General features: G+C 44.4%; 1 protein-coding gene across 1 annotated transcript in view; it reads left to right on the top strand.

The window, feature by feature from the left end:
• eme1 (essential meiotic structure-specific endonuclease 1) overlaps positions 1-9911 on the top strand; it is a 40830-nt gene extending 30919 nt beyond the window's left edge. The window contains exons 6-9 of the mRNA XM_055654055.1: positions 341-467; positions 2914-3029; positions 6214-6403; positions 8748-9911. Of these exons, the coding sequence (XP_055510030.1) occupies positions 341-467; positions 2914-3029; positions 6214-6403; positions 8748-8915 (601 nt within the window). The 3' untranslated portion in view covers positions 8916-9911. The remainder of the gene's footprint in view (positions 1-340; positions 468-2913; positions 3030-6213; positions 6404-8747) is intronic.
• Positions 9912-12634: the final 2723 nt, after the last annotated feature.

Here is a 12634-nt window from a genome sequence, read left to right as displayed (position 1 = left end):
GCCTCTCACCTTTTGCTCCCATTATGATTCACCTGCTTGACGAGCTGGAATCGATCATCCTACCAGGTGACCCAGGACATTCACTGAGGTTGAAATAAAAATGGAAAATACCAAAGATAAACATCAGCATATAATTACATACCAGTCTGCATCTTATGTGTTTAACTGGCTACATGATGGATGATGCTATCAAATTTAGCACATGATAGCTTCCTGAAAATAACAGTTTGGAAACGCATGCTGTGAATTTCGTAAGGAACTAGAGGGCTGCCAGCTAAAGCTAACATATATGGGAGAAATGGGGAACCAAAAAGAGGGTAATATTATTTTTCATCTGCAGTTTACAGAAGAAGCAGAGATCACAGAAGAAACCCCAGCAGACAGCTGCCAAAAATGGACAAGACAAACGGAGACGGAAAGGTTGTGAGCACAATGTGTCTCTGATATCAAGAGCAGATGTCGAAATAGTGAGTTTTCACTGGATTCGGGACTGCGGTTTTGGTTTGTTTATACTGAAAGTATCCATTAGGTAGCTCAGCGGAGAATGGAGCAAAATCCATCATCATCGGGAAATAGTGCTGGAAATCTGAAACTGAACTAAATAATTCTAGGAATGATCAGTCAGATAGTGTCTGGACAGCAGGGAGTTTGCTTTAGATGTGCCTCTATCCTCATTGAAAATCTGTCTAAATTTGGAGTAACAAGGCAAGGAAAATGTAATATCACTTGCGGCAAAGTGAAAAAATAATTTATGACTTTGGAAGAATCTGTCTTAATCTAGATCAGCACCCTATGCCCATTATCTTCCTGAATCACATTTAGAATTTGAGTGCTGCTGCAGCATGGTTCTCAGGGCTCTCTCTTAACTTTTTTTCCCTGTTGCCAGCCGGGCAACCTTGGCAGCTTATTAGGTTGCCAAATTTAATTTAAGACGGTTTGCATGACGCGTGCAATAATGTGCTCGGATGAAGTGTGTAGTTACCATTCGGAATTATGCTCAAAGAAGCATTCTCATATTATTTCTGCTTCAAATAGTCACAAACTAAACATATTCACCAATCAAGACATGATATATACCACAATGACATGCAGCAAAATTACAATACAGTATCTCAACTCTTTTTACACATTGTAATGAATGCAATTTCTATTAGTTCTTTCCACTTACAAACAAAAATGTGGTTGGATTATTCAGCGTATGATCAACCTGTGTCAATAAATCCTGGACCATGGTAACATATATGCTTAACCATGCACACTACAGATTGATGCAAGCATGTTTTCTGTGAAGGATCGAAAATTACCATGACATGGCCATAGCATGCTTCGTTATTGCTATTGGTACAGAAACACTCTCGCTTCCCACATAATTTATCCACAACAAAATATACAGGTTACAAGGAAATTTCTAAAGGCGTTTTATGATAATAGCTGTTAAAACCGACTATACCCATCTGACTGGTTAAACATTACATTAACTTGACCAAGAGATGGCCAAAGGACATAACTGCAGCAAATGTTCTTTTGGTAATATGTTTAAAGGTGTCAAAACGCCACATTACCGGACATTCAGATTAGATGTACGTGTCGTGAACAGCAATGAAGATACCCAGTTTGAACGCACCAGATTAAAAAAAAAAAATTGATAAACGCTGTTTCCATCATTCCCACTTCAGAATTAACGTTAAAATTTCAACTGAAATATCTTCTGACAAAATTTGTGATGTATATGACCGACTGTAGAAGTAAAACCTGGATAAATCCAACATATAGTTGTGAATGTTGCTTATTAAATAACTGCAGTACTGATACTCCATATTAAGAGGATTGATTTGGCGTTAAAATGAATTCTGTAATAACATGTCAACGGTAGCAGTGACAATCATACACTGCGGTTTTAATGTTTCACGTGTTCACAATTTAATTAATTCATCTTTATGGACTAAAACAAATAATAAAATTGGGAATTAAAACACATTTGATTGCATACCGTTATCAAACATAGTCAATGTTCACTCTGAAGACATTTCCAGCACAATAGGGTCGGGGTCAGGGTGTGTGTGAACCAGTGCGGGTGGATAGGATAGATGGGGGGGGGGGGGGGGGGGGGGGGGGGAGGGGGGGGTTGCAAAGGCAATCGGTGCGGTATGGATCGATTGAGGCAGGTGAATTAGTACGTGTTGGTTGGAGTATGTAAAATTGTGAGGGGAGAGCACGGTAGTGTTGAATGGGGGGATCAGTACGGGATGGATGGGGGGTCAGTACAAGATGGATGGGGGTAGACAAAAATGCTGGAGAAACACAGCAGGTGAGGTAGGATCTATGGAGCGAAGGAAATAGGCAACGTTTTGGGTCGAGACCTTTCTCCAGACTGCTGCTCCCCCCCCCCCCCCCCCCCATTCTTCTTGAATAGGGGATCAGTACAGGCTGAATGGATGGGGGGTCAGTACAGTGTGAATCGGAGGGTCTGTGCAGAATGAATGGGGGATCACTACAGGATGAATGAGGGGATCAGTACAGGATGACTAGGGGGGATCAGTACAGGATGAATGGGGTGGCAGTAAAAGATGAATGGGGGATCAGTAAAAGATGAATGGGGGATCAGTACAGGATGAATGGGGGGATCATAATAGGATGAATGAGGGGATCAGTACAGGATGAATGGGGGGGGGGGGCAACATTGATAAAGTTATCATAACAACTACAAAGTTGCAGCATGACGTCCCGGTTCTTATTCTGATTAGTTTGATATTGTGTCCCGTTGGCTTCAACTCCTGGCGATGACTGCTGTTGTCAATCAATTGTTTGATGTGGATGATTTATCCGAAGCTTATGGAAGATATTCTCCTTCAGGAACAAAGAAACCAAGATATATTTGAAAGCAGTCTGATTCTTTTATTTGTCTTGCTTCAGGCTCTGGTGCACTTGCAGCTGTCTGTTGGAGTTCAGGTCGAACTCTTTGAGACGTGGAAGGAGTTTGCAGATTATGTCAGCATGTTCACCAAAGCCGTGGCTGAGGCCCCATTCAAGTAAGTTCATAACTCGCAGCAAAATATGTTTATCATATGTGCAATTTCACACAACTAAAACTCTACTCACTTTGGAAGCATGTTGCTAATGTCTCTCTGAGTAATGCAGAAGGTTGTGGGCAATGAAAATACATAATGTATAATACATAATAGTGGCATCTCACTCCTGAAACGTTGCAAAATAAGAGTTTTGATTTCCTTGACCATGATGTATCTGCAGTGGATTAATCTACCGATCTCTCGATCTTAGTTAGTATCTTGAGAGAATGATCTGGAGCAAGTATGGCTTGTAATTCAGAATGCTAATTAGTTGTTTTTTTTTGTTGGTAAACAGTTGATTTAATTAAGTCCCTCTGTGCACAAACAGTGAAGAAGTTAGACATTTTTTAGTTATCCTTGCAAATAACTGGGGGGGGGGGGGGGGTTCCCGAAAGCCTTCAAAACATATGTAACAAAATAAGTGCATTAAGTAGTGTAGGTTGTTATTAACCCAATTTTACCCGGTTCATTACCAATCCCCCCCCCCCCATGTGAATGTAGGGAGTGGCTACTTTGTGGTTTTAATACACAGTGTAAAGTCTTCTGTAAGACCCTGTTGTCTAACCACTAAGTGTGTCTAACCACTAAGCGTGGCTGACCAGGCAAGCACTACAACGTTCCTTTGCCAGCCCGACCTTTCTTCCCTGTTCGGGAACAATTGGTGCTACAAGACGGGATTATTTTAAAAGGACACAAAGCCGTGGTTCCTGCTTCATTCCATCACCGGTATTTTGACGCTGTCCATGCAGGACACCCAGGTCATGGGCGTGTTGGAGTGATTTCTGGTCTAGCTTCGGAGCCACGCTCGTATGTTGTTAGAGCCGATGGTGGCACCTACCGACGAAACAGACAACATCTTCTGCCTGTGAAGGAGCCAATCTCTCCTCCCTATTATCCAGATCGTACATGTTCATTTCAGTCTGCATCTGGTGACCCTCGCATGCTCTTGCCAGCACAACAATCCATGCCTGTGACAGTTCCTCTGTCTGTCCCAGTCTCCTGCTTCGACCCCAGAGGCGTTGGTCCACTCCCCCACTGTGCTGAAATCACCAACTCTGTCCCCGGGGAAGAGGAATGGAGATGGCCTCTATCGTACACGTGTCGGTCATGAAATATCCAGACTATGTTTGACTTTACATACGTTTGTCATCGGTTGTGGTTTTTGCTTTGCTTAGTTATGGGTATATAGTGCTATTGATTCTTTAAGAGTGGGGATGTAGATTAGTGACTCATGTTATGAGTCATGCTTTTGTAGTTACACCCACTAGCTTATTAGCATCGCGAGCTACGGCACTCCTCAGTATGAAGTTAACTCTCAAGTAAGAGCTTTTAGCTTTTTATTCTAAATAAACAGTGTATAACCTGGCAAGGAGCGAGGTCTTTATTATTACAAGGACTCAAAACCAACAGTGCTCATCTGTGGGGTCATGGTCCAGGGATAATTAGGAGGTGTCTGAGAGTTGGCGCCTGGTGTCAGACGTGGAGATTAGCGCGCCAGACTACCACGGCACCTCCCTAGTCAACAGGTTTGAAGTGAATGTGGTTGGTTGGTGAGTAAGTTAATAGATGACAGCAAAATTGGTGGAGTTCCAGACGGACAAGTATACCCTGGTTATAGATTAGCTACAGAAATAGGGAAAGAAATCGAGTGACACGGCTGATAGAGCGACTCTCATAGGGACAGAAACCTGGATTTGATCCTGATCTTGGGTGCTGTCTGTGTGGAGTTTGCACATTCTTCTTGTGGGTTTTCTCCAGGTACTTCGGTTTCTTCCTACATCCCCAAAATGTGCGGGTTTGTGAGTTATCTAGACTGTAAAATTGCCCCCACTGTGCAAGGGATGGATCCGTAAATGGGATAACATTGAACTTGTGTGAATGGGTGATCGATGGGCAGCATGGATCGTTGCACCAAAGGGACTGTTTCCATGCTGCATCTCTAAACTAAATGAGGTATCTTGAGGTCCAAGTCCATAGCTCGCTGAAAGTGGCAGCACAAGGAGACAAATGATATGCTTGCCTTCATTGGCCAGGGCATGAGTATGTCAGGTAGTCATGTTGCAGCTTTATGGACCTTTGGTAAGGCCTCATTTGGAGTTTGTGTGCAGTTCTGGTTAACCCATGACGGGAAGCATGTGGAGGCTTTAGAGAGGGTGCAGAAGAGGTTTACATCAATCCTGCCTGGATTAGAGGGCAGTAGCTATAAAGAGAGGCTGGAAAAACTCAACATGTTTTCTTTGAAATGTCAGAGGTTGAGGAGACACCTGATAGAAGTATATAAAATTATGAGGGGCGATATTAGGATAGGCAGTGAGAGCCTTTTTCCTGGGGTGGAAATTCAAAGACTAGAGGTCTTAGCTTTAAAAGGAGAGGGGCAAAGTTTAATGGAAATCTGCTGGGCAAGTTGTTTTACACACAGATGGTGGGTGCCTGGAAAACGCTACCAGAGATGGCGGAGGAGGCAAATCCAATAGTGGCATTTAAAAGACTTCAGTATGGGGATATGGATCACATGCAGACAGACGGGTTTAGTTTCATTTAACATCATGCTCAACATGGACATTGTGGGTCAAAGTGCCTGTTACTGTGGTGTACTGTTCAATGAGTGGACATAGGAGGAACATAGGAGGCTGAGGTTTTTAAAATTATGAGGGGCATGGATAGGATAAAGCATTTATCGTAGTCTAGAATTAGAAGGCACAGGTTTAAAGGCAAGCGGGTAAAAATTGCAATTACAACATTTAAAAAGCATTCAGACTGGCACTAACTTAGCAGAGGCATCCAAGCCTGAAGCAGGCAAATGCAATTAGCACGAGGCATCTCAGTCAGCATGGACGAGGTTGACCAAAAGGGTCCATTTCTGCACTGAATGCACATGTGATTGAATTATTCCAGATCAGGAAAGAAAGTGCTGAGAATACACAGAACCATGATCACTTGGACAGTGTTGTCAGTCTTTATAAACGCTGATTCTGTTTTGTTTTTTTCACTTAAGCATTGTGTAATTTTTATTTTCAGTAGATGTGGTTTCTCTTTAAAATGAACCCTCTGGTAAAGTGTCCATTCTTTTGATTTGCATATAATTAAATATGTATACAGATTTGTACAGGGCGATGTAACTGAAATATTTCCACTATCTTGTCAGGAGGGCACGGGACAATAAAGGATTATCTGTCTACTTAGAAAGTGATGGGTCAAAGCGAGCGAAGATTGATCCTTCTGGAAAAGGTCTTCTAAACATTTGGAAGAAGCAAATTCAACAACTAAACCGGGTCAGCTCTGAGATGGCAAATGCTATCATCTCCGTCTATCCATCTCCAAAGTTACTTACCCAGGTACAAATAACGATGTTTCATGAATGCAACACAGTTGCTGAACTTAATAGCAATTGATTAGAAGAGAATGTGAATGTGTACAATGGGCTCACAGTGTTCCTCAGGAATCTGCACTGGGGCATTGCATTTTTACCATTTTATTTCAATGATCTCATTGATTTGGATGACAGTATAGATTTATATTTGAGCTTCCAGATGCATTGAAGGGTGAAGTAGTCGGCAATGCTGCCGCACAGGTCCAGTGCCACTGGGTCGATCCCAACCAGGGCTTTATCTTCATGGAGATTCCGCTTTTCCCACATAACTCTGTTGCTTTTCCACAGTACCCTGTTGTCTTCCAGGTTCCAAAGATGTGCTGGTTGGGTGGTTAGTTGGCAATAGAATGATGAGAGGCAATGGCAGGGTAGACAGTCACACCCCTTTTTTTCCAGGGTGGAAATGTCAAACGGCAAGATTGGTAGGTGCCTGGAACATGCTGCCTGAGTGGTGGAAGTGGTTGGCAGGAGAACGTGGGAGTTAATGGGCAAGCGAGGGAGAAGTTACCTCCTCGAAAACTCCACCGGGTTTGTGAGACATGATCTTCCCTGCATTTGGGATGGAGATAATGAGGATTCACACGATCAAGGGGAGAGTGTACAGTCCATACAGGCAAATACCCTTATTGTTGGGATCAACCAGGTCAATGGAGCGGTGCCTCAGCAGCTGCTTCACTATGCCACCTACTTGTTGTGCAAATCTGCCACCCAATTTTCTTGGAAAGGAGTGTAATACAATTCAGCAGAATACGAGTCAAATTACAAGGATGTTTGCATAAATTTGAAAGTTGTTTCTTTGCATTGACAAAATATGGTCTGATTGATCTTTCAACGATAAAAGATTTTGTTGGTGTTGATGCAAATAATTAAATTTCTTCCAGTGGAAGAATTCACAGCAAGGGAATATGATTAGAGCTATTGCTCTCCTCCTCCACCCACCCACAGCAAAAAAAAAAAGATTTGATCTACATAAAACAGTACAGAAAGAGGCCCTTCGGCCCACCATGACTGTGTTGTACATGATATGACTGCATGTGGTCCATATCACACCATTACCTGCATATCCATGTGCCTATGTAAAAGCCTCTTGCATGCCGCTATTATATCAGCTTCCACCACCATCGCTGGCAGCATGCTGCAGGCACCCATATCGCTCTGCAAACAAACAAAAGGTGCCCTGCACATCTTCTGTAAACAACTCCCTCTCACCTTAATGCTATGCCCTCTGGTCTTTAACATTTCCACTCTGTGAAGAAAGCTCCATCTTCCTGCCATTTTCCACTGTTACGGCAGCTTCACTAAGGTGCCTGAAACGAATGCTCTAGATGTTTAGTTTATAGATACAGCGCAGAAACAGGCTCTTCGGCCCACCAAGTCCACACTGACCAGTGATCCCCGCACATTAACACTACCTTACACACACTAGGGGCAATTTTACATTTATACCAACCCAATTAATATACAAACCTGTACGCCTCTGGTGTGTGGGAGGAAACTTAAGATCTCGGAGAAAACCCACGCTGGTCACGGGGAGAACGTACAAACTCCGACAAGCGTAGTCCGGATCGAACCCGGGTCTTTGCCGCTGTAAGGCAGCACCTCTATCGCTAAGCCACCTTGCTGCTCTAATTTTCTATAAAGTCTTCCCTTAATCTGGACACTCCAGAAAAAACAATCCAAGTATGTCCAACCTCTCCTTGTAGTTAATACCCTCTAAACCAGGCAGCATTCTGATAAACTTCTTCTGCAACCTCTCCAAAGCCTCCACATATTTTTGGCAATGGGGCAACCAAAGCTGCACACAATACTCCAAATGCATTCTGACCAAAGATTATAAAGGTACAACGTGACTTCCTGACTCTTGTACTCAAAGCATACCATGTGCCTTCTTTACCACTCTATCTGCTGTGTTGCCACTTTCAGGGAACTATAGACTTGGACCCCAAGATCTGTCTGCGCATGAATGCTGCTAATGGTTTTGCCATTAAATGAATACTTTTCTCCTACATTTGAACAAAGTGCAACACCTCACACGTGCTCAGATTAAACTCTTACCTATTTCACCATCCAAATACGTAATTGATCTAAATCCCACTTTTAATGTGTTTTTTCTCAGTTATGGCAGATAATATGAACATATTGTTTCCTATTTTGAGTTCATTCCAGGTGAAATTTCTTCTTTCTCTTGAATACCTTGTATATTTTCCTGTTGGAATATATTTAAAGGATCAATATTGTTTAATTTGATCATTGTTCTTGTATAACTGATTGCAAAATACTGGTAAGTAACTGCTTGTCTGTCTGTGCAGGCATACCAGATATGTAGTTCTGAACATGAGAAGGAGAAGCTGCTGGCTGACATTCCTGTTCGCCGTGGAGAAGGAGTAACCTCGACAACACGGAGAATTGGGCCTGAACTGTCGAAACGTGTCCATTTGCTGATGACTACCTTGGAACCAGAACATTTTCTTGAATAATGCAGTAGTAACTTTCTCAAGATCAGAAGCTTCTGAAATGCATTTTTTAAAATTTGTTTCCGTAGACTGTCAACATCCTTAATCCCCTCCTGTGACTGGAATATGAGATTGATTGCTGGAGCGACAGTAACCAATCTTGAAGCCTAAGTTACTCTGTAGCAAGGGACAAAAGTGATAGGACAGGACAAAAGTGATAGGAGATATACCGTTTATTATAGTGGTGAGTTTGAGAATTGCTATTTTAATGGACTGATGTTAGTGTGACATCTGGAATTCCAAAAACATTCATTCTACCTTGATCATGCCAAGGCACTGTCCGAGCGTTCGGGAGGAGAACACAGCTTTCTTTACAACATATACTACATTCGTTAATGAGATCATTCCCTCCAGGCACGTTGAAGCTGCCATGAAACATCGGGAGAAGTTTGCAAGAGTCCTCCCACACTGATGTGATAGAAGTCGGTGTCAGATAGTAAAATCGGAATTTGCACTCTCCTCATTCTATTATAATAACTAAACTTGTGTATAAAGTTTGAGAGATTTGATAACTAATATTTCAATGGCCTGGTGAGGAGCCTTGGTAGAGTCCCCTGGAGGGAAGGTCTCATCCATGGACCTCTGTGATATTGACCTCTACAAACAGATTCTAGCTTAAGATTCTGTTAGCATTAACTGATTTTGGCCATTAAGGCAACTGGAGCACTTCAGATGGTATTGAAGCTTAAAATGTGGGCTGTGGTTCTAATCTTGATGCTTATACACATGATCCCTGATGGAAAATGTGTAGATGTAGAAATTTAGTGAGCTCCGGGTAAGGCTAGGCGATAATGCCTTCACACCTGTCATGTATTTAATCCATCAAAATGTAAAGAATTTGCGTTATTTAAAAGCAATGAACTGAAACAAGCAAAAATCAGGTTTTCATGAAAAAGTGGAAAGAAAGGAAAAACAAAAATAATCTTGTCAGTCAAAATAAAGGTTTTGATTTATTTTTAAGACCTCGCCAAATAATTGCTCTATCATTTCCTTATATGTTAAGAATTTGTGGAAGGAAACAAATAAGCTTTATCTTTGTCAGATCTTAAGTTTCTTACAAATTCTAAGATTAGAAGCTGCAATTGATGTTGTTTATGGGTGGGTGGGAGAAATTGACCAGGCCACTGCCTTTCAGTTTTTGCTCTCACACTTTGTTACTAAAATTGCACCAAAAAACACAAAAGCCAGATAAGTTATCAAGGGCTTCATGTGCTAATTACAATACATGAATTAGATTACAGGGCTGCCAACATTGGGTGAGAGTTGGGAGTGAGAAATTGCGAGAGACCAAGCCCGAGAGAGTATGGCGACTGGTGGGGGGGGGTCCTCCTCCTCCCATTGGAACATTTGCATTTTTCAGCTTGAAATTGTGCAATATGGTGCATACTGTAGCGAGTCTTTTAACTTACAGCCTCCCCCCTTTCAAAAACGATTGGAGCGTTTTTGAAAGGGGGGAGGCTGTGCGATCACTGGCCTAGGGGGTACCCGGTGAGGGAGTGGAGCAACCGAGTGGGGAGAGGGTGTGGAAGAAGGGTAGGAACATTTTGAAATTTGATGTATTAAAATCATGTTTTAGTGCACTGTAGAAGTATGATTTCAATGTTTTTTGTATGAGGTATTTTTAAGAGGTAACTTTTTAAGGAGTAACTTTATCCACACAAAGGGTGATGGGTGTATTGAACAAGCTGCCAGAGGAGGTAGTTGAGGCAGGGACCATCCCAACATTTAAGTAAAAGTTAGACTGATACATGGATAGGACAGGTTTGGAGGTATGGACCAAAAGCAGGTGGCGTAGCTGGGACATGTTGGGTGTGGGCAAGTTGCACCGAAGGGCCTGTTTTCACACTGTATCACTCTATGACTACATTATACCTCCACCATGCATGAATGCTTCAAAATCAAGTGATCGAGTTTTATTGCCATATACTCAAGCATAGAAACATAGAAAATAGGTGCAGGAATAGGCCATCGGCCCTTCGAGCCAGCACTGCCATTCAATATGATTATGGCTATTCATCTAAAATCAGTACCTCTTTCCTGTTTTTTCCCCATATCCCTTGATGTCGTTAGCCCCAAGAACTAAATGTAACTCTCTCTTGAAAACATCCAGTGAATTGGCCTGCACTGCCTTCTGTGGCAGAGAATTCCACAGATTCACAACGCTCTGTGTGAAGAAAGTTTGTTCTCATCTCCATCCTAACCGGCCCCCCCCTTTATTCTTCAACTGTGTCCCATGGTTCTGAACGCCCCCAACATTGGGAACATTTTTCCTCCAGTTACAGTAAGTGAAAATCTAGCAGGCAAGCAGGATGCTTTCACCAACCACCCCCATTTGAAGTCCACTATCTTCCACCGTATCTACCCAGTGCTTGGTACTTACTTCCAGCAGCCACTGGTTGTCCTCCAGGATGCACCGAGCCGCAGCCTGATCCATGCCGGTCACCTGGGCGAATGCGGCACAGAGACTCTCACGGCAGCGGCGCAACGCTTCGACGCCTCCGAAGGCCCGGGACTCTTGCACTGAGGCTGCTCCATGGCCAGAGCTGCAGTGAGCAACTCGCCAGCCTGGCAAACACTTGCCAGCCCCGCTCCCCGTCCGCATCTGGCCCCGCCGCTGCTTCCGTGTCCAACACCCGCGGCCCACGCAGTTGATATGAGTTTTGACATTTTTGTTGATCACAGAATTTCTCAACAGAGCGAGAGAAATTTGTGATCGGCGTGAGAATTTGGTGAAATGCGTGATTCTCACGCTCAATGCATGGGAGTTGGCAGCCCTGCCTCTCTCAATCTCTCCCTCTCTCCCCCCCCCTCTCTCTCCCCCCCTCTCTCTCCCCCCTCCTCTCTCCCTCTCCCTCTCTCTCTCCCCCTCTCTCTCTCCCTCCCTCCCTCCTGCTCTATCTCTATCGTACCACCCTCTATCGCTCCCTCTCTCCCTCTCACTCTCCCCGTCTCCTCTCTCCCCCTCCCTCTCTCTAACCCCCCCCTCTCTCTCCCTCTCCCCTCCCCCCCCCTCTCTCTCTCTCCTCTCCCCCTCTCTCCTCCTCCCCCCTCTCACTCTCTCCCACTTCCCTCTCTCTCTCTCTCTCCCCCCCTTCTCTCTCTCCCCCCCTCTCCTCCCCTCTCCCCTCTCTTTCCCCTAACTGTCCCCCCTCTTCTCCCCCCCCTCTCTCCCCCCCCCCCCCCCTCTCTCTCTCCTCCCTCTCTCTCTCCTCCTTCTCTCTCCCTCTCTACACACTCACCCCTCTCTCTCTCTCTCCTCTCTCTCTCACCCCCCCCTCTCTCTCTCTCTCTCTCTCTCTCCCCCCATTTCTCCCTCCCACCTCACTCTCCCCCTGGCTTTCTCTCCCCTCTCTCCTCTTTCTCTTTGCCCCCCCATCTCTCTCTTCCCCCCCTCTCTCTCCTCTCTCTTTTACCACCCCTCTCTCTTCCCCTCTCTCCCATTCTCTCCTCCCTCTCCACCCCCTCTTCCTTCCCTCTCACCCCTCTCTCTCTGTCCCCCTCTCCCACCTCACTCTCTCCCCCTCTCCCCTACCTCTCACTCCCCACCTCCCTCTCTTCTCTCTCTCCATTCACGCCCCCTCTGTCTCTCTCCTCTCACCCCACTCTCCACCTCCCTTTGAAAGTCTGTCCCTTCGGCACAGAGACTCCCACGGCAGCGGCGCAACGCTTCCGACGGCTCTGCG

Source organism: Leucoraja erinacea, chromosome 23 (assembly GCF_028641065.1).
Source record: "Leucoraja erinacea ecotype New England chromosome 23, Leri_hhj_1, whole genome shotgun sequence".
NCBI classification, from domain to species: Eukaryota; Metazoa; Chordata; class Chondrichthyes; order Rajiformes; family Rajidae; genus Leucoraja; species Leucoraja erinaceus.
Note: the sequence above shows the minus strand (reverse complement) of the source record. Positions and strands in the feature narration are given on the sequence as shown.